The sequence below is a fragment of the Sebastes fasciatus genome, chromosome 3, assembly GCF_043250625.1.
Source record: "Sebastes fasciatus isolate fSebFas1 chromosome 3, fSebFas1.pri, whole genome shotgun sequence".
Taxonomy (NCBI): domain Eukaryota; kingdom Metazoa; phylum Chordata; class Actinopteri; order Perciformes; family Sebastidae; genus Sebastes; species Sebastes fasciatus.
The window spans coordinates 7,231,644-7,259,503 of record NC_133797.1 but is presented as its reverse complement, the minus strand read 5'-3'; the positions used below and the strand labels follow the sequence as shown (position 1 = coordinate 7,259,503).

The window sequence follows — 27,860 nt, the reverse complement described above, 5'->3', positions numbered from 1 at the left end:
TTGTATCAATATGAGTGCAACACAATAAAGACAAGTCTTGTATAAATATGCAGTGGTTGCTTTATTTCAGTATTTACTTCTTTTCTTTTTTACAACAATAGAAGAAAGTAATTCAGATTTATACCCTGTATATACAGTACATACTCATACTGAACTGTTAGCTGGAGAAAAGAAGGAATCCTTATCAATCAATCAATAATTCAGTCATTCAACAAGAACCTCCCCCCCCTTGACAACTGAAGCACATAACAGCTAACCAATATCAAAATCTACCATTACCATGAATCATCCTCACAGAATCAGAAATGTATTGTTTGTTGACGTTGACATCACCACATTTGTTGGCTCAGTAAATTATAAAATACAGTTGACTAGTTAGCTGAAGCACAAACATGTTATCTTCAGCCCAGTTTTCATTTCTTCTTCCTTTCTTCCAATCTGTAAACCCTTCACTTGGAATGTCCTCTTTGTGCGTGTGTCTGTGCGTGCGTGCATGCGTGCGTGCATGCATGTGTGTGTGTGTGTGTGTGTGTGTGTGTTAGAAGGGGTTGATGCGGAGTCCTGTTCCCAGAGGGGAGAAGGGGTTGACTTTTGCCCACATTAGAGCATCATTAAGAGAGATGGCTGATTTACCGTCCTCCAGCAGAAACACTGGACCCTGAGCACAAAAAAAAAAAAGAAAACCATGAGAAAAGTTGTCCAGACATGTTAGAGTAGATACACACAAACCAAAGAATAAAAATAATAATAAAATAAAGAAATACACCTGTATCCTGTGTCCTGTGAAACAAGACTGCTGAACATCTGAGTGGCTGGGTAGATTGGAGCCGGTCACATAATCAGCACCACACAGGACTAGACCAGCTGAGAAAGGGAGAGCATTACACAGAGGATGTATTATTGACTATCACCAGGTTTCACAGATTACATATTAATATTAATTATGGAGTCTAGAAACATAATACTTCATTCTGCCTCCTCTGCTCCTTCATTCATTTCTCTCTCTCAGCCACGCTCCATCCAATCAGAGAGCCACTTATAACATACTGTAGCAGCCAATCACTAAGTCTGGGGCTTATGTTGCTGATCCCAGAGTACATGTTGAGCATATGAGAAGTGTTATATTTCCATAAACTCCCTTGATAAAGGATGTTTAGAGCTGTTATTTATACCAGAGTGTGTCGGCTGGATTCTCCTCTCGAGACAGCTGAACTCTTCTCTTTGACACTCTGACGGAGGACTATTGAAATCAGACAGAGATACAGTTGTGAAGTTGTGTTACATGCACATAAACAATGTAGAGGTATTACAGTGATGACAGTCACTGTTAGTGAATTTAAACATATGGTAGTATGAACATAGAGTAGATGTAGATCTGGATTCAGTGTGTGAGTGTTTTTGCACCTATTCAGGAGGCTGGCAGCAAAGGCAATGATACCTCATACTTCTCTATATCTGGTTCCATGAATCCCCTGGGTCACCCTCTATAGACCCTTTTAGTGCTGACGTCATGATTACATGACATTATAACACGGCTGTGTTGAATACTCGATTCTGATAGGTCAATCAGATCTGTAAATTCTCTATAACAGACCGTTGCTATGTATAGCAGACCGTTGCTATGGGCGCAGCTCTGATGTCGGACTCTGGAGGACCGTTTTTGTGTTAAAATATTGATTTCTTCTGTGGCAGGTGACACAGACCGGGAGAGGGGAGGGGCAACCATGAGGGAGGGTTTGCCGACATAGGGCTACCTGCAGGAAGAACTTTGTTTGTGCCATTGATTCTTGCCAGTGGAGTGAGGCAGGTGCACACCTGGTGCACACCGCAGGCTTAAGGTGTGGTGTGGTTTAAAATCGTTTGCAGTGAAATCAATCACGTGTGACTTATAAATGTGTGAATTCACTTAGTGTGTAAACGCCTTGATTTGCAGTGTATACCAGTGTGTTATTCAGCCCTGCCCTGTTAGTAAAGCTGGGGTTTAAACAGTGAGTAGGTTACAGCGGGGGATATGAATTGTAAAGTTACATTTCTGTAATTAAAACTTCTACTCTTTTAAGTTACTCCCTGATTGTCATTCCTTAGCCAGCACTTGTGGTGGGTGTTACACTTCAGTAAGTAGCCGTGTAATAGGCGGGATAATGTACAGCTAGCGGGTCATGGTTGTGAAAGAATCCCCTTCAGGGCGATGAGAGACAGAGAGTGCAGCATCGCCCTGAAGGGGATTCTTTCGCAACAATGACCGGCTCGCTGTACATTATCCCTTACTTGTTAGCTGGAGGCAAAACAAAAACATTATCTTTGTTTGTGTGTGTGTGTGTGTGTGTGTGTGTGTGTGTGTGTGTGTGTGTGTGTGTGTGTGTGTGTGTGTGTGTGTGTGTGTGTGTGTGTGTGTGTAACCTACTTGCTGTTGCTTTGCGTGCAGGCCCGCCAGGCATCCAGCTCCACAGACAGCTGCTCAATCTTCAGAGGAACACACACCTCCCTCCGCTTCAACAGCTGACTGAGAGACAGAAAGAAAGAACACGGTTGGACTGACTTACGGATCGTTCAACCGGATTATTATTAATATTATTGTCATACTTATTATCAAAGTAAAGACATACTGAATGAGCAGCTTTACGTCAGGCATCAAATTATCACCGTATAGCCCGATTTACCCGATTTACCCGATTTACATCATACAACTTTGCTGAACATGTTGTTGCAGACTCATTACCTATTCTACAAAGCCCAATGATGATCAAAGTATAAAGACGATCCTGGAATTTATAGGTACTGTAACTGGGGGAGGCATCACATGGTGATTTTACAGGACTCCCTGTTAGAGCGTTATACCGAACCCAACAACAACCCACCGCACCGTAACCAGAGGTAAAACAGAGGGTTAAAACTAAGAGGAAGCATTTAGGTGCACAGTTAGAGTTCCTAATGTTCCGAATCACTTAAAGGAATACTTCACCCACAAAATGACCATCTGTATTATCAACTACTCACCACCGTGTTACCTTGAATGCTTGAAGAAAGCTGTGTTTTTCCTCTCAGGCCTCCACGGTTAACGAAGAATCAAAAACAGAGTAAATCCTCGATAAAGTGAAGTAAAGAGGGGGCGCGTTTAACAACAGCACGACTATATCGAAACATCCGTTTATTAGCTCTCACACAACTCATGCAGTATAATCCGAGTCGTATGCTCACTACTTCCATAACATGTGCATCTTCACTAAAACCTCGCCATTTAAAACCCCTCCACAGCTACCGTCTCAAAACAGGTGGCAAACGCCGCCTCCATTTACTTTAGTTCATCAAGACTTTTCACAGGCCGAGTGAATGATGTACTAATGGTCATTTTGGGGCTGAGGTATTCCTTTAATGATATTAAAGTTGTCATGATGACAGCTGGGTACATGTCAGATATATAGTTTATAATCACAGTCGTCTGATTGGTCCCCGTGCCTCTAGAAGAGATAAAACATCTCTATAAATCACCGGTAGTCTTCACCACAGACGAATCAGACGTATGTGGATGTTTGAAATCTTTTTAACCAGCACCATATCTTTTTGACACATGCAAAACACCAGACCATGTTAAATAAAGAAAGATTAACACACACACACAGATGTGTGTCTACCTGGTGTATTCGTAGAGTGCGGGTACGATGCTGGAGTACTGTCTCCTGACGGCCAGCAGACCTCCGATATAACCACACAGGATCAACAGCTCACTGCGGATTCTGCACACATACACACACACACACACACACATAGACCTGGATGATGATCAAGTCTGACAATGTATGGGAAGTTAACAGCATAATAATTAAAATATCTATTAATACTAATACTACTAATAAAGTAATAGACGTTCTTACTCAGTCAGCTTGGCCGTGATGAGGCAGTCGGTTCTGATGTAACTCATCAGGTCCAGGATTGGCTGAACACCATCCACGGTCCAATCAGGTCCAGACAGCTGTTCTGGTGAGGAGGAATGATGAATCTGATTAATCAGTGATGTATAAGACACACATTTAGATTACTTTCTTCAGTTGGACACTGTCAGCAATGAACGATATGCGTATATCTTTGTAGGTTTGATACATTTTTTTGTAATTCACTTTATTTTACACCAAATCATTCAATCAAGATTTTTAGGGTCTTCATAGAGATTGTTTTGGAAACTGGTTCATTCGTAGATTACATTTGTAACCACACCAGCATGTGGAACAACCATATATATATATATATACACAGAGAGAGAGAGAGAGAGATACAGTATATATACAGTATACAAAAGTAATATATTAAAGGTCCTTTGAATGGGTTTGTGTCATGATATTGTTACGGTAGATATGTAAACACACACACAGACACACAATGAAGCTGAGCTGCCGATACCTTTAACGTGATCCAGCCCTATCCAGAGGGCGTTCTCAGGTTCAGAGCTCAGCAGGTGGAATTTAACAGCTGAAAACACATCTGTTTCAGACATGGCTGCTTCTGCCAAGGTCTTACATTCCTCTAATGAAGGGAGACCGCACTTGAATGACAAACAACACATAATCGTAGTCACGATAATCATCACAGATATTAATATCATCAACATCAGACATGGAGCCTCCATTCCATTTCATCCAAAAACCTGTCTTAGATTTAACCTGAAGGGGAAGTATCATGCTCATTTCCAGGTTCATTCTTGTATTTTGGGTTTCTCCTAGAACATGTTTTACATGCATTATACTATAAACTATTCACCCTCTGTCTGAAACACTCCGTTTTAGCTCCTGTGTCTTTAAGATCCCCTCCTGAAAAAACCCAGGCTGCTCTGATTGGCTAGAGAGAAAAATATGGTGCACCTTAACAAAGGTAGTTCTCCAGCAGTGGGCAGTATATATTCTAATGAGCCTGCATGTGACATAGGAAGGGGAGCCACATCTGATTGGCTGGTTGAATCACATGTTTCCTGATCTAGACAGCCCACAATAAACTGACTGAGTCGTCTTATTTCACAGTTTGTGGGCTGGTCGGTACTCTAGATACCCAGATGAATGTGAACAAGCACTGAAGAAGTTTTTCATTATATGTCCCCTTTAATGATTGTCTACTCACCCTTTCATGAAATTGGTTGATTTCAGCTGCGCTTCCTGGGTAAAACGCACACAGCTTAGCCAATAAAATGTGGTTGTCAGGAATCATTTGCAGAAGGTCAGCTGAGAGCTCCCTAAATGTAAACACGGTAGACATGGACTACACCTTAGCAGCAGCCACTGTAGTCACCCTATAGTCCTATGAGCACAGATGGAGCCCTCTAACTTTAGCTCCCTGCTCATCTACACACTGAAATTGATAAATGCAATTCAGCATTTTGACTGTGGTGTGAAGTTCAAGCTGAAAATAGGTTGGCAGTCACTGGGCTCCACCTGTGCTCAACGAACTAAGGTTTCAATCAATGCATAACATTCAAAACTAGGGACATGTGTCATGATGCAAACCTGTAAACAGATGGCTTTACACCAAACCAAGTATGGTTATCAGCTAGCTGGATATGGGCAACATGGGGACAACGTGGGGACAACATGGGGACAACATGGGGACATGAAAAGATCAATATCAAATATACTTCAAAGTAGAAAAAAAGCAAATCTAAATACAACATGTCAAAGGATAAATGAGCAATAAGAAACTAAAAATGGAGCAGTGTAGTTTTGAAGGTTTACAGAAGAATAATAGAGGTTACACTAACTGGGCATGCATGGGACGCAGACGTACCATGTAGGTGTCGTCATGTACTTCCTGGCCAAGAGTTCAAGACAGTACGCGGTGCTCTGATTTGCTGCCTCTCCTAGGACGATACCCACACATGAAGCCAACTCCAGCTCATTACCTCGGATATGACTCGACATGGCTAACTAAAAGCATAACACACACACACACACACACACACACAGATTTCTTGTTATCATTAATGATCAGTAAAGGAGAGACATACACACGTAGGCAAAGTTGTTGGTACCCTTCCGTTAAAGAAAGAAAAACCCACAATGGTCACTGAAATAACTTGAAACTGACAAAAGTAATAATAAATAAAAATTCACTGAAAATTAACTAATGAAAATCAGCTATTGTTTTTGAATTATGGTTCAACAGAATCATTTTAAAAAACAAACTAATGAAACTGGCCTGGACAAAAATGATGGTAACATTAACTTAATATTTTGTTGCACAACCTTTTGAGGCAATCACTGCAATCAAGTGATTTCTGTAACTCTCAATGAGACTTCTGCACCTGTCGACAGGTATGTTGGCCCACTCCTCGTGAGCAAACTGCTCCAGCTGTCTCAGGTTTGAAGGGTGCCTTCTCCAGACTGCATGTTTCAGCTCCTTCCACAGATGTTCAATAGGATTTAGATCAGGGCTCATAGAAGGCCACTTCAGAATAGTCCAATGTTTTGTTCTTAGTCATTCTTGGGTGTTTTTAGCTGTGTTTTGGGTCATTATCCTGTTTGAGGACCCATGACCTGCGACGGAGACCAAGCTTTCTGACACAAATCGCTTGATTGCAGTGATTGCCTCGAAAGGTTGTACAACTAAATATTAAGTTAAGGGTACCATCATTTTTGTCCAGGTCAGTTTCATTAGTTTGTTTTTTAAAATGATTCTGTTGAACCATAATTCAAAAGCAATGTCTGATTTTCATTAGTTAATTTTCAGTGAATTTTTATTTATTATTACTTTTGTCAGTTTCAAGTTATTTCAGTGACCATTGTGGGTTTTTCTTTCTTTAACGGAAGAGTACCAACAATTTTGCCTACGTGTGTATGAAACTGCACAATATTCTTGCACAATGTGTATGTAACTGATGTGTGTACCTTGACATTGTCCACAGCGAGGTGGCAGCATGCTGCCAGGACAGAGCATCCGTCCTGGAAGTACCACTCAGCTAGTTCCTTACATACCTTATGGAGGAGACTGGACAGAAAAAGAGCAAATCTAGCACACATACCTCATCTCACAAATATTCTGGGATTCACTTCAGAGAGCAATTAAATCAGGTTACAAGCGTATTCAGTATTCTACAAGTCTCAGAGTGAAGAAGTGTTGCTAGCTATGAACAAGCTACACTATAATTACAGATCAGGATTCATCGTATTTAGCCCAGAATGCATGATTTTAGTAGTTAACCCTGTAAACCTATCGAAAAGAATTCATTTAATTTGCACACTTGCCAACCTTGAGACAAGTTTGAGAGACTTTGTTTCCTGCATTCTGGTGACTTAGCAAAAATAATAAGTAGCGACACTGCAACAGCATTTTAAATCTTAAATACTTTGAATTTTACTTTTAATTCTCAGGAAAGAAAACTGAATAGTTTGCATCTCTGACGTGAACTTGTGTAAATCTCTGTTGTCTATTGTATATTCATTGGAATTCTCATAGTTTATTGATTTTAAATTCAACCTGGCGTCGGTATAGCTAACGCTATCGGCAGATCAGCGCCGATTAAAATACATTTCTAGCCAAATGGAAGACATGACAGTAATGTTACATAACTTGCTAACAGACGATATAATGTTAGACCATTTCACAGTTGTAAACATCCAGATGTGTCCCAGTTTATTTCCTGTTACAGTGTATGTGAATGACACAATCTGTTGCCTAGCAACGCGATGCCGTTGGAACAGTCTATAAGTACCTTGTGTTTAGAGTGCATGGAGAGAGTGGAAGAAGAAAACCTAAATGCTTAATCTACTTAGAACATGGGGTAGTGGTGCACTCTGGTGGTCGAAATAAGTATTACAACAACAAACAGTTACCGGTTGGCTGCCAAACTACTCTGATGTTTTCCTGCTGTAAACTGTAGTAAAGTGTTCCCCCCCTAACGTTAGCCATAGTGCCATTGAGTATCAATACAGTATGTCAGCTAACAGCAGCTTCAGTCCAAATGCATCTGCAACTGTTGGTTAAATGTTAGTTTCAAGTTCAGTTAAAATTACGCACCAAAGGTAGGAACGTTGTCATTGGTGTGTGTGTGTGTGTTTGTGTGTTTGTGTGTTTGTGTGTGTGTGTGTGTGTGTGTGTGTGCTTTACCTCTGGTATTGTTGTCTGTTATCCACATCATTATTTGTGTGGTTAGCTGCAGAGCTTTGAGGTGCACGAATGTTCCCTTCACATGCTCCCTAAAAATATAGAATATTACTATTTATGATTTTCATCATTTCTTATCAATATTTTATTTTCAACCATCCGCATCTATCAGTCTGAAGGAAACTACTGTACCTGTGCTATTATTAAGGCTTCCAGCAGTTGTCCTCTGCCACTGAAGAAAGTTACAAGTTTCTTTATGTCTCCTGTTGCGATGCAGTACGGGATAGCATCATCATTATCCTCAGCCATCAGCTGGTCAGCTCTCCTGCAACATGAGCATATTAAAATTACATATAGAAATAACATAAACAATTTGCAACCCATAAAGGTTCAGCATTTATCTTTTAGTTTGCATGTAAATTATAAATACGTTGGTCAAATTAAGGTGGCAGAATAAATAATCCCAGTTCAAATCAAGCTGTTCGACTGTTTGCCTAACAAACACTCCTGGACGGGTCTCTGACTCTGTGTTGTCTCGTTGTGTTTTTACTTGTAATTAATTATGCATTATTATTTATTATCTAAAATGATTCAGGGGACACTTCCTGATCTGCTGCAGCTTTCCATAAAGCATATTCTGAGTATCTTGCCACACAAGATATCTGTTACTTTAGATAAACAATTTGGTTCAAAGAGAATTATGACTTTTGGAAAATCTGGTAAAACCCCAAAACAACAAGCATGACTTACATCGACTAAACAGCCAAACAAAAGCTCCACTAAAGTCTACATGAAGCATGCAGGGAGTGGAAACAATACGCTGTTATCACGGGATACATTTTGACATGTCATAGCAGGAAAAGTACAGGTGTAAATAATAACATTAATCGTAGCTGCTTTCTATTTCGGTGTGCCACTTTCAGGGTCTTCGTATTGTACATGCTGGCTCACTGGCTCGGATTACTGGGACACCGAATGGAACAGAGCCATCGTTAAGACCAGTTTATGCTCGCTGTGCGTGAAACAAACATGACATCATCACAGCGAAGGTTGAATTTTTGTAACTGGGCGTTTGCTGCACAGCGGGGCTTTTCAGACATGACTGCCACAATAAGATAAAAGCAAATGACTTAAATTAGGAAGTAAAATAATGAATTAGAAAGACAGCTAATTTGTTTTTAAATGCTTTAAAAGCAGGAGATCTCTATTTTGCCAGCCAGCCGAATCATGTTGTTGACGGGATATTAAACCTTTCATCCACATGAACTGAATTTGAAATGTGAGAACTGAATGTAGAAGTACAGAGAGTTGAATTTTCAGTGAGGATCAAATACAGTTTCAGAGCAACTGAATTCAATTTCATAATATCACATCCAGTTTCAAGTTCATTGGAATTCAGTTCCAAACTAATACATTCCATTTCAAACGATGGGATTCAAATTCAGTTTTTAATGCAATTATTCAGTTTGAGCAATTCAAATTCAAATATAAATGATTCAAATTTCAAATCAAAGTTTCTAGTGACACACATTTATGCCCATAAAGGCACACCAGTGTTGAAAGTTGCTGACCACATTTTGACCGTCATGTTTAAACATTGGTCAATTGTAAAATTATTTTTTGCATCGTGGCTATGAGTCTTTGACTATCTTCCTTCACAACTCAGAAATCAACACATCTCTGTTCAGTATGTACTGTAGGTCGTATTATTGCATTGGATTGCACTGTACTGTCCAAGTCCAGTTCACCATGAAAACATGTGCACCAGGACATGGAATATTTGTGTTGTTTAGTGGAAAAGCTGAAACAACAAACTTCAACATGGTTTACCTCTGCATGAGTTTCTTCCAGTACTTCATGGAGACTCCTGGAGCCACGGATAATGCTTTCTCCCACTGGAAGAGACAAACATAATGCTCACCCTCCATTATGGCAGTATAATCATCATCTTTTGTTTTCATTTCTGTCTTTTTCTGACAATAGAAATGGAATCATTAGAAATATACTTCAAGTTAAGAGCTGACAGGTTTGTGAGAAGAATCTCTCTACACCTGCTGTAACTCTCCACTGTGTCACCATTCCTTCATGCCTACGGCTACATGCCATCTCTTTTCAACTTCTATCACCTGAAAGCTCTAGGGCTTCCACTAAGACAAGCAAAGCATTTGATGATGGCAGAGCCAAAATGGAGGTACAGATATCAGTAACATTAGTGTTGACAGTGGTAAAATAGGATGGAAGGGCTGAAGTGGAGCCAGCCAGTGACTGAAGAACATGTTGTTAAATAGTCCCGAACAGGATCAGTACCAACACAACTAACCAAGTCTCACTAGTGTCTGAGTCACATGCTTTCTGGAGAGACAAATTATTACACACACACACACACTCCATACCTGTCCAAGCTCCACCATTAATTCACAGTATCGTTGAATCTGTCCCAGTCTTAGATGGATGTCTGCTGCTTCTTTCAGCCTCTCCTCTTTACTGGGAGCTCCGATACCTCCTCCAAACTTAGACATCTTGACTATAGTGAGCTCCTGGGCTTCAGACTGAGAGACAGCAGGATGAAGGGAAGAGAAACAAACGTGAAGTTAAATACACTTCTGGAACCCAAATACAGACGTAGGCAAAGTTGTTGGTAACGTTCCGTTAAAGAGAGAAAAACCCACAATGGTCACTGAAATAACTTGAAACTGACAAAAGTAATAATAAATAAAAATTCACTGAAAATTAACTAATGAAAATCAGATATTGTTTTTGAATTATGGTTCAGCAGAATCATTTAAAAAAACAAACTAATGAAACTGGCCTAGACAAAAATGATGGTAACATTAACTTAATATTTTGTTGCACAACCTTTTGAGGCAATCACTGCAATCAAGTGATTTCTGTAACTCTCAATGAGACTTCTGCACCTGTCGACAGGTATGTTGGCCCACTCCTCATGAGCAAACTGCTCCAGCTGTCTCAGGTTTGAAGGGTGCCTTCTCCAGACAGCATGTTTCAGCTCCTTCCACAGATGTTCAATAGGATTTAGATCAGGGCTCATAGAAGGCCACTTCAGAATAGTCCAATGTTTAGTTCTTAGCCATTCTTGGGTGTTTTTAGCTGTGTTTTGGGTCATTATCCTGTTTGAGGACCCTTGACCTGCAACTGAGACCAAGCTTTCTGACACTGGGCAGCACATTTCGCTCCAGAATGCCTTGATAGTCTTGAGATTTCATTGCACCCTGCACAGATTCAAGACACCCTGTGCCAGATGCAACAAAGCAGCCCCATAACATAACCGAGCCTCCTCCATGTTTCACATTAGGTACAGTGTTCTTTTCTTTGTATGCTTCATTTTTGCGTCTGTGAACATAGAGCTGATGTGACTTGCCAAAAAGCTCCAGTTTTGTCTCATCTGTCCAAAGGACATTCTCCCAGAAGCTTTGTGGCTTGTCAATATGCATTTTGGCATATTCCAGTCTCGCTTTTTTATGATTTGGTGTCCTCCTCGGTTGTCTTCCATTAAGTCCACTTTGGCTCAAACAGTGACGGATGGTGCGATCTGACACTGATGTACCTTGACCTTGGAGTTCACCTCTAATCTCTTTGGAAGTTGTTCTGGGCTCTTTGGTTACCATTCGTATTATCCGTCTCTTCGATTTGTCATCAATTTTCCTCTTGCGGCCACGTCCAGGGAGGTTGGCTACAGTCCCATGGACCTTAAACTTCTGAATAATATGAGCAGCTGTAGTCACAGGAACATCAAGCTGCTTGGAGATGGTCTTATAGCCTTTACCTTTAACATGAAGGTCTATAATGTTCTTTCTGATCTCCTGAGACAACTCTCTCCTTAGCTTTCTGTGGTCCATGTTCAGTGTGGTACACACCATGATACCAAACAGCACAGTGACTACTGTTCACCCTTTAAATAGGCAGACTGACTGATTACAAGTTTGAAGATACCTGTGATGCTAATTACAGGACACACCTTAGTTTAATATGTCCCTATGGTCACATTATTTTCAATCTTTTCTAGGGCTACCATCATTTTTGTCCAGGTCAGTTTCATTAGTTTGTTTTTTAAAATGATTCTGTTGAACCACAATTCAAAAACAATGTCTGATTTTCATTAGTTCATTTTCAGTAAATTTTTATTCATTATTACTTTTGTCAGTTTCAAGTTATTTCAGTGACCATTGTGGGTTTTTCTCTCTTTAACGGAACGTTACCAACAACTTTGCCTACGTCTGTATAATACCAGCAGTCTGAAAAAGAAAATTAAAACTAGAGAGCATCTTGTGATGGGATCACACTGGCCGTGGGGCGTAAAGTGGGAGGGGCAATGACAGCCCTAGAACAAGATGACTGGAAACATTATAAACTGGCATAAACACGGCCCAGGACTGGAGGGCATTTACTGAGCATCAGTGGCATCGGAGAGGTGAGGTGCCTGCGCAGAGCCCCAAGGATACTAAAAGACAAAACCCACCCTGTTGACCCTGCTGCTGTCTGGAGAGAGATACAGAAGTATCTGCCGTTGCACCACCAGACTACAGAGCACCTTCTTTCCTCAGGCTGTGACACTTCTCCACTCATCCTCATCCTCCATATATATCATGAATAAATAGCTTTTAAAAGGTTGTGTCGTAGAATGACAATAAACAAACCTGTGACTCAGGGTAGAGAGCGACTCACCGTTTTAAACTTGAGCAGGTGTTTCATGTGCATCACTCCCTTGCTGTAGCTTGCTGGTAGCAGCGAGTCGTCCTGGCCGTTAATGACCGACACCAAGTCCCACAGGTTACTGCTGCCTCCCGGAGGCTGGCACGGGACACAGCACACACAGATACGTTCAGAAACACACACAAACACACATGCAGCATGCACACTCACACAAAGAAAACAAGTAACATACTGTATATTATAACAATAAACTATGTTCAATGCAGTTTACATGTTGACTTTTCTTATACCAGCATTTAAATGTGTATGTAACTGTGGTAAATATGCAGGATCTGTGAGACACAAAAGGCTATTTAAATGTATGCATCATATGTATCATTCTCAAAATATATATATAAACAGTATATATACAGTATATTGTATATATAAAGTAAACTGTTTACATACTGTATGCAGGGAGCAATGAAAGAATGAAGCTTTACAAGGCAAACGGACACAACATGAATTGGAGAAAGTCTTTAGAAATTCTTAATATCTGCTCGTGTTTTAGTGTAATGACTTTTAATCCCAACTGAAATAAAAGTTGGACCTCTATGTCCTCATTCTGTTCTTTTAGTAAAGAGAAGCGTTTCTTTTCTAATCTCTGCATTTCATTTTAATTTTTTTTAAGTAAACATGGAATAAAGGGAGAGAGCCTTTTGTTGACTCACCCTCCGACTGTATTCTAAAGTCAAACAGCTCAAATGAGCCTCGTGCAGAATCAACAAAGCTACACTTATGGTTGAAACCTGGCTCTGGGTACCAACACACAGCTGGAGCTGTGTGTTGGTACTGAGAGAGACAACTGTGACATCACAGAACATCACCACTGATAAAACAAGCATTCAGAAGGTAGGTACCGAAAAGCATTCAGAGAACCAACGGAGCTTCTTGGCCCTGATGTCAGAGCTCAGCTTATCCAACTCCTGCTTGATGTCTCGAGACACTTTGCCACAGAGCAGCGGCGGAGAGCCGGGAACCATAGCTGTGTCTGCAGACACACACACGAGCAACATTATTATTAAATGAGGAGTTAGAGCAGAACACCATCAAACAGACGTGAGCAGAAGTCTGTTCTTACCTGTGTTTCCAATTATCTTTTCCCAAGGCTGGTTGGTGAGGATGTTGAGCAGCAGTGGAGAGATGAGGGGCGTGAGAGACCACAGCCTCACTGTACTGTCTCTGCTACAGCTGGCCATGGTGAACGGACGGTTCTGATGACATGTTAAACCTAAAGACATAACAGAAACAGTGCTGTAGTATGGCTCAGGTTTTAAACTCTATGTTGGCAATCATGTCATAACAAAATTCAGCAAAATAACTGACTGCAATACACCACGTCTTTCTAAAACCAATACGTTGCACACAAGTTGAGTTTAGAGCAGTTTATATTTCATCTGAATGAACTGACTTCCATGTAACTGACCTCATTCATCACATATTGTACCTGACAGCCTTCACATATCTGCAGAATTAAAGGACCAGTGTGTAGCATTTCTGAGGATCTATCAGCACCACGGTAAGGCCACCGTAGTTCTCCGACACGCTGGTGAAACTGCAGTAACGTGAGCCGCAGAGTGCTAAATCGTGGTACCGCCAGCCGCGCGTCTGACTGTTGCTCCTAAAGTAGTGTTATTATGGTTAGGATGGGCTCTGAGCAAAACCAACGGCGTTACAACGGTTACTCACTTGGTGGCTCACGTTACCTCAGTCTTGGAAAGGGAGGAGTGAGCGGGGGGGGTACTCAGTTAGTTGCAATCTGCAACCACACCACACAAATCCTACACACTGTCCCTTTAACAGTGTAGCAGGAGGTCTTCCTGCGGTTCTGTCTTACCATAGACATCAGCTCCGTGGTCGTAGACTGTATCTAGACATGTGCCATCTCTTGTGTCCCACACTTTGATTGTATAATCCCAAGAACCTAAAAAAATAATACAACATCTTACAATTTAAATACAACAACAGTCCCATCACTATGAAATACAGAAATACTGTCAGTAAAACACCACTAACTGTGTCCATCTTCACTAATGAGCCATTTTTATTTTGTGTTAAAGATGTTATCAGTAATATACTGCTGGCTCTGTACAGTAGACCACCATATATCCAGAGAACTAAATAGTTGCAGAGATTTAAACAGGCAAATTAAAAATTACGGAAGGGGCTTTAGACTTGTATAGTAAATGCAGAGATGATATTTAATTTGTTGGATAGGTAAATGACCTTTGTTGTAGGTAACATTAGCCATCTATTTATTGTTATTGTTATTGTGATATAGGAAATGTCAGCTGGCTATAGCATCACATTTACAAACATTAAGACCTTCTCTCATTGTTCCTTGTTTAAACAGGAGGAAGCACACCAATGACTCATTTTGTATTCAGTACAGATGTGAACTGATGTGGTGAAACAATATAGAAAACATTGTTATGATATGAAGTTAATATGAGCTGTAAGTAACAGGTGGATAATTTGAATGTTTCACTTGTTAAAAAACACAGAGGGTTGCAGAGGAAACGTGTATTTACTGACACTGAGCCACATTTTACTGTCAGCACCTTTAACATTACTGCTGGCGTCAGTAGGAGACAACAGTGTCTTTTACATCACTTTAATTCATCAACTCCTTGTTTCCCTCAGGAGGGAGGAGGGAGAGTACTGAACTCATCAATGTTGACTCAACTGAAGTATTTTAGAGCGGTACCCCATCTCCCATATCATCAGTTGATAGTGACACAAAGGTTCTTCACAGCAGACGGAGCTACTCGCCTCTCACTCACCTTTGTAAAGCTCTCTAATGTAAGTCCACAGAGCCAGCTGCTACTCCAAAAATAAACCCACCACCACCAGCATGTCCTCATAAACATGGAGGTCACTTTCTCTCCACTGTACAAACAATGTAATGCAATGCCAAAATGGCAATGACAGCTGTCATGTCAATAAAGAATTGAAAGATACAAATATATTTTGCTAAAAAATATGTATGCGAGATATATGATTAGACAGTTGGAGAGTTTATATGTTGAACAGAATCAGATTACCTCAGTACTTATGTGGCATATTATTTTAAACATCTGTTGGCCTGTTGGGATTACACTGGATAGACACTCACAAGCAAGAACACGAGTAGCTCAACAATGACAACAACACATTGACCACAAAGCAACAGAAGATAACTGGAGAGTTAGATCAGTACTTTTAGTGGCATTACCTGAAATGAGGAGGTAAGGAACCTCTGGGTTCCACATCAGGCCTCTGACAGGAGCTGTATGACCACTCAGCACATTGATGCACGCGTCCTGGGTGTAGTCCCATATACGAACAGTACTGTGCACACACACACGCACACACACTGTTGTGTTAAATGTTATAATGGAATAATGAAATAATGAAATAACTTGGTTAGTCCCTGTAAGAGACAAGTCAATCAACTTAAAAACAAATGATAGCAGCTTCTAGTCATGCGTTTTGCATTTTGGTGGTGGGGTGACACTTTTAAATCAGGGATTGGTATTTACATTATTGTTACACACAATACGAGATCCTCAAAAAAAATCTGGACAAATGAAAAATGTATTTACAAAAAAATAATAATAAAAGGGACAACTAATTGTAATTAGGCAAATGTTTTGGAGCTGGTAAAAATTAGTTTCTATGTCAGCTGTGCAAAACTTCTCTACAAAAGCCCTTCCTGTATTTGTGAGCAATGGGACTACATCCTCCATGTTTTCTGAACTTATAGTTTCCACTTAGAGTTTTAAAATGACACATAAATGACATGTTTCATATTGGCCAATCAATACATACAAGCTGTTAAGATTGATATGCATTATATTTAATATTCTTATTTGATTCCTTGTTCTTGTTTTTGTGCCTCTGCAGTGAAACAGATTCTCATTAAACGTCCATCTCATTTAATAAAAACATTTTGAATAGTGTTTATGAGGCCTGCATGTAGCTCTCTCTGTCTGCACTCACCCATCATCTGATCCAGAACACAGTATTCCCTCTCTCAGCGGGGACCAGCGGACATGGAATACTTTGGATAAGTGGCCAGTAAAGACCTTAAGAGGCTGATCGGAGCTGGTGGCCAGGTAGTACACGCGCACGTTCTTATCCTCGCAGCCTGTTGCTATCATATCCCTACAGAGAGAGAAAGAGGAAAACACATCATTATTAATGTGCTAGAACACCACTATAGACATAGTTGGAACAGGTCTGTCTCTGCCTTTCCTCTCTGTTCTCCTCATCTGCAGCCTTTCTCACAAAGACACATTTTTACCTACAATATTTCACCTGTTTTTTGTTTTATTCTTCTTCACTTGTATTATTTTTTTTTATCTTTTTCGTAATCCTGCTTTGTTTATCTAGTCACATCTTGTAATTGTGTTTCAAATATATTGTTGAATCTGTTGAAGAGACGTTTGTCTTTCAGGTCTAGTTGACTACCCCACTGAGAAAGACGGCAGATGGATTGAGGACCTACTTGTTGTTCTGGCTCCAGTCACAGCCAAACACGGCAGCGGGATGTTTGTACTTATGGAGGATTTTACCATCGATGGTCCGGATGATACTGTTGTCAAAACAGTATAAAACATGTCAGACTTTCTATGAAGCACAAATCTTGTGTTTTTGTTGTCAGGGGAGATGAGGACTTACCAGAATCCGTCTCCACTACAGGTAGCAATCCTCTTAGAGTCCTTATGGCTCCATGATATACAGAATATACCGTTCTTACCATGCTAGAGGAAAGACAGAGGTCGTCACTGCACACACCATCATACCATCCATCATTTTTAATCAGTCACATGTTTCGCTGAGGGTAGTTGGCAAGGATAGAAGAATCTTTTATAAGAACAAAGTTTCACTTTTAACTTGTAATGTGTTTTTTTCAGACTGCAGCCATATCCTAACTTATTAAAGAGGCAATCTCAAAGATTCAAATTTAGATTTAGATTTAAATAAAGGTTGTTAAAGGAACAGTGTGTAGCATTTAGGGGGATCTATTGGCAGAAATGGAATATAATATTAATAAGTATGCTTACTTTAGTGGACAATCACCTGAAAATAAGAATCGTTGTGTTTTCGTTAGCTTAGAATGAGCCGTTTATATCTACGTAGGGAGCGGGTCCTCTTCACAGAGCCAGCTGGCATGTTTCTACAGTAGCCCGGAACGGACAAACCAAACACTGGCTCTAGAGAGAGACTTTCATATTTTCACTTTTCTGCGTTGGCCAGCGTAGCTCTCCTACATACTTCCATGTGTAACCTCATCGTAGATACCTACAAACATTTCACACCGCACCTTTAAGTCACTATCTATCACTGAATGAGATATCACGATGGTGATTGAGCCTATGACCCACTGATGAAAGTACTGCAATATTTAGATATTGGCAGTATTATGAACTGGGTGAGAGAAAATGCTGGATTTCAGTCCTGGTTGATTTAGAACGTCTATTGAGTGAAAACAATGGAATGAGAGTAGAGATAGAGTTCAGCACTCTGGAGCTGTTATGTTGATGCATGATGATGAGTTTCAAGGTTTGAGAATTATGTGCATAGTTCCACTTTTTGTGCAATGAAGAAAAACTGTAGCACAGTATTTTTTCCAGGAATGTCGCCACAGACACCCAGTTCATAATACTGCAGATATATAAATATTGCAGTACTTTCATCAGTGGGCCATGGGCTTAGTCGCCATTGTGTTACCTCCTTCAGCAATAGATAGACTTAACAGACCTTTATTTAAATGAAAATCTTCCAGATTACCATTTTAAACTAAGTGATACACGGGGGATTTTCATGCAGTAATGATACACACATTCCGTTTTGCACTAAAGTCAAAGTAACCTCATTAAAGCGAGTGATGATCTTTCCTTTCCTGACGTCCCAGATGAACGCTCCATTACGAGATGTTGCACCTGCAATGCAGTTCAGGTCTCCTTCGAAACACACACAGACAGACAGAAAGGTCACTAACTGTCACATAAACAACAGATGATACACATTATTGACACATGCTGCTGGGATGGGACAAGAAGTCTTTTGTACCACCATATATACTGTATAAGTATATACCTGACCTGCTCGGGGATGTACTTGTCTTTGTGGGCTGGGATGATTAGGTTGTGATTATGCATGTTTGGATCAAGAGGATCATCACCATGGATTCCAAGTCCTTACTCAGTCCTTCATGGTTGTAGACATGTGCTTGTGTGTGTGTGTGTGTGTGTGTGTGTGTGTGTGTGTGTGTGTGTGTGTGTGTGTGTGTGTGTGTGTGTGTGTGAGTGCGTGCGTGCGTGCGTGCGTGCGTGCGTGCGTGCGTGCGTGCGTGCGTGCGTGCGCGTGCGTGTGTGTGTGTGAGTGTTTGTGTGTAGCTAACCCACCTGGAGCCCAGGACAGGGAGTAGACCACTCCTTCGTTGCCAGGGGAGGTGTAAACAGCTGTTAGTGTGTCTGTGTCCCAGATTTTGATGGTTCCATCAAAGCTAGCTGTGGCCAGCAGGTTGGGATCATCTGGCTTAAATTTACAGTCGAAGATCGTCTCTACGTGACCCTGGAAACAATATAGAAACAAGTCAAAGACAGAGACCAGGTTTCTTCATTCAGTCATGTGTAAGCATGTGCAGACTGTTGACTTTTACAAAGGATGTTATAGAATACCAAGTCTCGTAGGAAGTCCCACTTCTTGGCCCCCATGTCATAGAGTCCCACCCCTCCATCCATGAAACAGCACACAGCGTGGCCAGGAGGCAGAGAGAAGGACCGGTTCTGTGACAGGGTTGGGGGTGGTACGGCCTCGCTGGTGGAACTGGTGTGCTGACTTTTACTGGGAGAACAGGAACTCTGAGCTGTAGAGACAATATCTGTCATGTTATTCATGAAATGCTGAGAAAGATAATCCTTACAGTTCAGTGTGAACCTGCTGTAGAGTTAATTCATTGTTTCACTAGGTGGTCACAGGTGTAACAAGCCATAAAGGTTTATTCTGGAAAAATATAATCTACCACTAGAGGGGGCTGTGAGGTGCCACTTAGGTGCACCACATTTGGTGAAAGTGTGCTGACGTTAAGGAAAATAAATATTGGAATGGCTTACCACGTGCACTAAGGGAGTGCTCTACATATTCCACTGTCAAGTCTCATCTCAAACAATGTCTTCAGGCAAACCAGAACTGCGATCACTTTTGACATGTTTAACATGTTGCACAATGTATTTTGTCTTTTCCACTTGTGTATCTGTATATTGTCACATGTCATGTTTCTGTTTTTGTTACCTGCCCATGTGACTACACATGTAAATTAGCATTCTTGCTAACTCTGCCATGTTTACATCTTGTGTTTTATACTGATTAATGTGCTCTGCTCCTCAAATCCAATAAACAAATAAATGAAATTAAATAATCAAATGAAGCCTTATAAGACTATTACTGCTCAGTGTTTGAATGGCTGCTTTATACCCAGACAGCGTATATTTAAGAAATAAATATTAGGGGACTTCAATCTCATCTGTGGTGCTTTGGAGGCCGGCACACACACACAGCACAAATCTGAAGATGTGGATTAAGTGTAAAACTTGCACTTGTAAGAATGTAATTTGGCACAAGATTATGATACCAACCTGCAAACAGAACCCCATGTAACCTGAACAGTATACTGTGGTATACTGTATGGATTTTTCAGTTTATACCACATTTGTAAGTTCCAAAAGTTTTATTCTAAATGTTACCTTTCTTGGCGAGAGGGGAGTTGAGAACATGCAAAGCATGAAATCCGGTCTTTTTCAGTTTGAAGCTGTCCAAAGGAGTGGAGCGAGACACATTCCAGACCCTCAGCACTCCAACCTGGGAGTCTGACAGAGAGACAGACGGACAGACAGACAGATTCACATCCATTCAAATATTTCAAAAGTCTCCTGCATAATGCAAATGTGTTGAATATTCCTATTGGTCTGTAAACCTGCCCTCTCAAAATGCATGGGAGGTATTAATATGAACTCCATCTACTATCTTTAATTATCATTGCGGTTTTAATATGCATCCCGACAGACAGATGGCCCAGTGGCAGCCACAGGTCCCACATACCCGCTGGCTGAAAGGCGAGGCTAACCTATAGCAGTGAACACATGAAGGCAAGAGGGGAAGCCAGATCACACACAGTGTTTACCTCCGGTGATGAACATGCCCGGTGCAGAGGGGACCCAGGCCAGACACTGAACCGATGCAGCCGCTGAGGGGAAGCAGAAGGACGTGATACAAGCCAAGGCCTCGCTGTCCACCAGCCTGACACCATTATGGAGGTTAGACACTGTGATGGAGACAATGTGTTCAGCATTTTTAGCAACTGTGGTTGCAATCACAGTCACACAGATTTGTGTAATAACCAGTAACTGAATGGTTATTTTATGGTAATAACTTGCAATGACTCAGCAAACACTGACCATACATTCTAGTACTATAAAATAAAATTGACTTTATTGTTCTATTTTGTGCTTTAGCCTATATAAGTATTTTTCCTCTTTTAAAATTCAATTCAGCTAACAAAGTCCTTGTTCATATTTTGTCCAACCTAGTAAATAATCAGTTGACAAAAGGTCCCATTCCAGAGCACTGACTGGGTCCTCTTCATCTGTCCCTTCTAATGACTCTGGACGCAACACATGCTTTTGGCCTTTACTCCCTAAACAAGAGAGGACAGACACACACAAAAAAAATTATTTCTATGTACATCATATGTTATAATTAGGCTTATAGTATATACACCGATCAGCCATAACATGAAGACCACTGACAGGTGAAGTGAGTAACATGGATTATCTCGTTACAATGGCACCTGGCAGTGGGGGGGGATATATTAGACAGCAAGTGAACATTTTGAACTTTGAACTTTGTGTTGGAAGCAGAAAAAATGGGCAAGCGTAAAGATGTCAGCGACTTTGACAAGGGCCAAATTGTGCTGGCTAGACGACTGAGTCAGAGCATCTCCAGAACTGCAGCTCTTGTGGGATGTTCCCGGTCTGCAGTGGTCAGGACCTACCAAAAGTGGTCCATGGAAGGAAAACCGGTGAACCGGCGACAGGGTCAGACCCAAGGATCATTGATGCACGTGGGGAGCGAAGGCTGGCCCGTGTTGTCCGATCCAATAGAAGAGCTACTGTAGCTCAGATTGCTGAAAAAGTGAATGCTGGTTCCGATAGAAAGGTGTCAGAACACACAGTGAGGAGCAGTTTGTTGCGTATGGGGACCGGTCAGGGGGTCCATGTTGACCTAATGTTATGGCTGATCGGTGTATACTGTACCTCCAGGCAATGAAATGTCCCATGAAATACACGAATACATGTGTTTTAATCCAAACATCGGTACCTGGCTGAAAAACAGACAAACTTCCGTCCGTGTGCCCAAACACCAGTTTGCCCTTCTTGGTGGGGTGCCATCTGAAGAGGCAGATATCAGACAGGAAGGAGTGGGCTTCTTTATGCACCGTGACCCCGGGGTCAGACCCTCCGTATGCCCAGATATACAGTGGACCACGTTGGGAGACAAATGCCACTCCTTCAGAAAAGTTCCAGCACCAACTTACTGACGCAGGGACACCTGGGAAAGAGGAGGAGACGCTGTGATACTTTATGGAGGGGAGGACGCTGCAGTACTCTATAACCTTAAATAAAAACCTGCTGTGGATCATCTATCAACCTTTTGTATTGTCCAGTCTTGCTACGGCCTTTTGTTCCGCTACGTTCCATACGATGAGCAGGTTATCAGCAGAGGCTGATGCAAACAGATCAGGGTTGTCAGGACACCAGCTGATGGCTGTTATGGTCTTCTTGTGTTCTGACATGATGGACCTCAACTTAAATTCATTGTACTGCTGATCCAACTGCAACAAGGAGACAGAGAGAATGGCAAGGAATCAAAGAAAGGGACGACAGCTCTGATTGTGTCCTATGATGGGTTAAACATAACTTCTGCCGTGATGTGATCTGATGGAACCTCTCTGCAGTAGTAATGTTCACTGAAAGGTTGTGGAGGTTCAGTTCTGTCCTGAACTGTAGGCACTTCAAACAAAAGGAACAATTCAGTGTATTGTGTTTAAAATGCTTGAAATAATTCTGTTTAAATATTTGGAGTATGGTTACGTTGTACGGGCTGTGCAGCACCCAGAATGTATGTTTTTTGGTTTACCACTGCAGCAGGTCATCCACACAGTGACCTCACATTTCCCATGACAAGAGATGAAAGTTTGTGGTATGTGATTGCTGGCACATAGAGCAATCCTAGATTTGAATCCTTCACCTCCCTCTTGAACACAAACACACAAGTATAAGTAGTTCACCTGGTAGATGTATATAGCCAAAGTAGCGCAGTAGGCGAAGCGGTCTCCACTAGCAGCACACACATCTTTGTTCCAGGGCTGACAGCCTGCTGCCAGCAAGCCCACCTGCTTCACCTTGGCCATTATCACCTAGAGACACACACGCATTATGTTACATGGAAATCATTTTACACAGCTTTTAGTTATATGTTCTGTGTATTTTTATATTCTGTTCAATGTCTTTTAAGTGGCTACAACTGATGTAAATGAATGGCAGTAACAATAACTTACTAGAAAGTGTTCAGACTCTCACATCGTGGCTGAAAGACTATCATCTGTGTCTTTACATTGCATTGTATTGTTACTCAGATTTAAACTAACATCCCTCATGGATTATGGATTGAATTACAGTGAACAGTTCTAGTACCACCAGAGTAGCACTCACAACATACTAACACACTGCGTAGGATCAACAGGCTGAAGAGGATAAGATGATTAAAGAGAACAAGAGGATTGAATTAATCTCTGCTGTGATTGGCTGAGACGGCTGCTTACTGTTACTGTGAGGAACTGACCAGAGACTCCACCAGGTACGGTATGTCTGAATGGTGGGACTGGACTCGCTGTAGAGTCCTAGAATGACCCCTGTAGAAAATTGTATTTTCTATTTTCTATTAGCCATCTTGTGATTTTTTAAAACCAAAACCATCCAAAAGGATCTAGGATCTATCTAAGAGAGTCCTTAAAGTGAATCCTTTGTATCTGCAGGGTGTTCCTTCCCCCCGACTACGCCTCGATATCCTGTCCATGGACATTAATCTACCTACAGCCCAAATGCATTGTCTTGATTTTCTTATTTCTGTTAACTTGATGACGATGTGACAACACCTGTGTTATTGTTAATATAAAATAAATACGATAAAAAGGTATTTTTGTATCGTCCTATTCCTCGGCCTCCTCCTAGTGCTCCTAACAGCATTAGCAAGATTTCACCGAGATGTCCGAAACATTAGTATGAAACCAATAGTACGCAAATTGCATACTATTTCCAGTGAAATATTACAGTATGCAAACGCTGGACACTACGACGGCATACATATCCCACAATGCAATGCGGTAGGGACGACAACATTCATAACGGACGTTGACAGACGGCTCTGTGACGTCGATGACACTTCAATTTAACTGTAAGTATAAGATTCCACTTTGCTAGGCGTAATATATATTTTAAATTAATTCAGACTCTCACAAACCGTCCTTTTGGTCACATGAGGTTGGCACGGGTTACCATGGTTACACCACGTCTCCAACCGGCAAGGACGCTCTCAAAAAGTGACGACGTAAATTACCGCTTAGTGCGACCGAATAGAGGTTGGTACGTAGAGCTTCGTATGTGATTTTGGATGAAGCGAGATTCTTGATTCATATTTGATCGACGCCGCCTAGTTTGACCGTTTGATCGGAGTTTACCAGCAGTGACTGACCGCTCGGCTCTGATTGGTTGTTTTCCTTCGGCGCTGTGAAATCTTGCTAATGCCATCAGGAGCACTAGAAGGAGGCCGAGGAGCCTGATTATCTGTCTCATGCACTACTGTCAGGATATTGTGACAGTTTTATCAAAATAACTTTTAATGATATTTGCTTAAAGTACTTCAGCTTTAATGTGACGGCTGTGACTCAGATGGTAGAGCAGGTCGTCCACCAATCGGAAGGTCAGTGGTTCAAGGACACATCGACACATGTCGATGTGTCCTTGAGCAGGACGCTTAACCCCAAATTGCTCCCGAAGGCTGAGCCATCGGTGTGTGAATGAGTATTTAGATTAGATCCTGACCTTAGCAGCCTCTGTCATCCGTGTGTGAATGGGTGAATACTGACATGTAGTGTAAAGCGCTTTGAGTGATTGGAAGACTAGAAAAGCGCTACATAAAAGCAAGTCCATTTACCATTTACCATAATGTAAAACAAACATTCTTTTTTTCATCCTCTGTGTCTGAATCGACCTGTATTCACCCTCTGTCTGAACGGCTGGTTGAATCACATGTTTTCTGATGTAGATAGCCCACAGAAAACTGACTGTTGGTGGGTTGGTAGGAACTCCAGATAACCAGATGTACACAAGCACGGAGAAAGAGAGCTTTTCATGACATGACAAGTTAAGCAATATCTTTGCAATAAATTGTGCGATGATTTTAAGCATATCAAATATTTCTACTATGTGTTTTGTTTTGATGATGTTTTGTGTTTATAATATACATAAAGTTGAATTAGACAAGTTTCTTTAAATTCAATTCATCAATGTGTCAGCACCACGGACAGCCACATTAAAGCTGCTGTTTTAAGAGGTTAAAGTCCACAGAATCACTCTTCACCTCCAAGATCGATTGTTACTGAGATACAGGTTCCTCGGAGGTTGTAGTCTACCTGAAATCCAGATGAATTAAATCGCAGCGGTACTCTTGTCATATGGTGGGATTTTCTCCAACACCGACACAAATAGGAGGAGTGGAGAGGAGACGAGGCTAAACTAAAGGTTTTAGATAACAAAGTGAGGTTTGAAGATGATGATGGTCAAAATGCTGTGGTGGAGTTGGTCATGGCATACTGCAGTATAGTGCAGATACACTTGGGGCTGTGGATTAGAGGAGGAAAACAACCAATCAGAGCTGATCTGGAGTCTGCCGTCTCTGAGCAGCTGTCAATCACTCGCAAACTCCGATCAAACGGTCAAACTAGGCAGCGCTGATCAAATATGAATCAATATTCTGTTACTGTAATGCCTATTTCTCTCCTCAGATGTTTTCAGAAACATCTTGTAGTGTACTGTTTAGCTGTAAAACTGTTTGTGATCCGGCAGCCATGTTGAGATCAGTTGAGGAAATACCAAGCGCTGCCCACAAGCCGGAGCTCAGCCAATAGGAACGCTCTCTCTCTCTCTGAAATGACCTGTGATTGGTCAAAGTCCCCCTTCGCAGGGCTAGATTTTCTAAAGCCTGAAAACAGAGCCATGAGGAGGTGAAGAAGTCTAGTTTTCTCTCACAACACTTGAATTACAATATGCTGAAAGGTTATTATGGAATATTTTGTCCAATGATGACAAAATGATTCTGCTTATTGCAGGTTTAAAGGTCCCATATTATAAAAAAGTGAGATTTTCATGTTTTTTGTTATTATAAAGCAGGCTTAAATCCTATAAATACTGTGAAAGTATCGAAACGCTCAATCCACAGGGAAATACACACAGTCCGTATTCAGAAACTCTGCATTTGAAACAAGCCGTCAGGATTTCTGCCCATTCGTGATGTCACGAATATACAATATTTAGACCCTTGACACAGATTTAAACGTAAACAATCTAAATGTTTTCCAGTTTATATCCTGGTTGCAGTGGATGTGAATGTCATCAGCTGACAGGAAGTAAACATGGACCCAAGCTGTTGCCTAGCAACGCAATTCTGTTGCAATTCCGTCAGAATGCGCTAAAACGGAGCGTTTCAGACAGAGTGTAAATACAGGCATATTCCGTCAGACAGTATGAGGAAAATAAAGTTTTTTTTTAACATTACAGCATGTAAACATGTTCTAGTAGAAACACAAAATACAAGTATGAACCTGAAAATGAGCACGATATGGGACCTTTAAACACATCATCATCAGCCATAGTAGGCTTATTTTCCGGTGAGCTCGGTCTGGGTCATTTTCAGGTGAAACAGGTGTCCTACGGTAATGTTATGTTACATTTTTCACGTGCAAATCGCCAAAACCGTTAACACACACATGATAATAATAATAATAACAGGCTGCAACAGCGTAAAATCAGTGCTCATCTGAGCACCGTTAAATCGCTAGTCTACCCCTCGCTGCCTGTCTCCTCTCATATATCTAGATATATGGATGTAGATGTAGATGTGATCAACAGGTCTCAGCAGCACTAACTAACCCGGGTGGAAGCTGTCTGTTATTGAGGCGCTTGCGTGTCGCAGATGTGGAGCACGGAGCGGCAGCTCGCGGGTACCCTCCGGTGCGTTCACCGGGATGACACTATACCGGCTCTCTGCCTCCGGTTAACGGCTCCGTGTTACCGCGGCTCCAGCAGCAGCAGCAGGCTGCGGAACTCGGAGCTCTGAGGAGAGGTCTGAGGTCTGTTTTTTTGCTTACCGTCAGTTGCCAGCTGGCTCGTGCACGACGGACAGCTCCCCGGTTCTGAAACGCTCCCTACTCGTTGTCCTGGGGGGGGAGGAATCAGGCAGTGATTGGTCGGCGGGAATAATCGATGTGATCAGCTATTGGCTGGTGTGGGCTGTCAGTCAGCACCGCTTCATGATGTCTGATTATATTAGTGGGAGTCATTACCTGGGTCAGAGCTTCATCCAGGTGTCTCATCACTTTCTGAAGTAATAATAACACAGTATAACACTTGAGATCCATTAAACGTTGGGGGTCAGTTCCTTTACAGGAGTGGCTTCATGTATTACTGCAGAACAACAGCAGGCTATACACCGATCAGCCATAACATTAGGACAGCATGGGGCACCCTGACCGGTCCCCATACACAACAAACTGCGATGCACTGTGTGTTCTGACACCTTCCTATCGGAACCAGCATCAACTTTTTCAGCAATTTTGAGCTCCAGTAGCTCTTCTATTGGATCGGACAACAAGGGCCAGCCTTCGCTCCCCACGTGCATCAATGAGCCTCGGATCTGACCCTGTCGCCGGTTCACCGGTTTTCCTTCCTTGGACCACTTTTGTT

The 27,860-nt window shown here is 41.5% G+C and overlaps 1 protein-coding gene across 6 annotated transcripts; it reads right to left on the bottom strand.

Annotated features, from left to right (window-relative positions):
• Positions 1 to 47: 47 nt before the first annotated feature.
• Positions 48 to 27,362, bottom strand: wdr17 (WD repeat domain 17). 6 transcript variants are annotated; one of them, XM_074628650.1, is made up of 32 exons: positions 27,266 to 27,362; positions 23,129 to 23,257; positions 22,489 to 22,672; positions 22,159 to 22,389; positions 21,365 to 21,475; positions 20,963 to 21,103; positions 20,526 to 20,648; positions 19,461 to 19,648; positions 19,185 to 19,353; positions 18,649 to 18,740; positions 17,455 to 17,537; positions 17,282 to 17,368; positions 16,774 to 16,938; positions 16,007 to 16,122; positions 14,630 to 14,716; positions 13,874 to 14,023; positions 13,653 to 13,783; positions 12,766 to 12,891; positions 10,476 to 10,631; positions 9,913 to 9,977; positions 8,275 to 8,407; positions 8,086 to 8,174; positions 6,867 to 6,966; positions 5,767 to 5,906; positions 5,107 to 5,218; positions 4,396 to 4,537; positions 3,873 to 3,975; positions 3,633 to 3,734; positions 2,405 to 2,503; positions 1,173 to 1,240; positions 767 to 864; positions 48 to 658 (listed from the first exon to the last, which is right to left on the bottom strand). In XM_074628650.1, exons 2-32 carry the CDS (start codon positions 23,249 to 23,251, stop codon positions 539 to 541), a joined length of 3,834 nt encoding a protein of 1,277 aa, XP_074484751.1. In that variant the 5' UTR covers positions 23,252 to 23,257; positions 27,266 to 27,362; the 3' UTR covers positions 48 to 538. The 6 variants fall into 6 exon arrangements, 5 of the variants coding, with proteins under 5 accessions (XP_074484751.1, XP_074484758.1, XP_074484777.1 ...); XM_074628657.1 differs by lacking the exon at positions 27,266 to 27,362 and adding an exon at positions 27,048 to 27,242; XR_012593191.1 differs by lacking the exons at positions 48 to 658; positions 767 to 864; positions 1,173 to 1,240; positions 2,405 to 2,503 and having other exon boundaries at positions 3,873 to 3,997.
• Between the last annotated feature and the right edge of the window lie 498 nt (positions 27,363 to 27,860).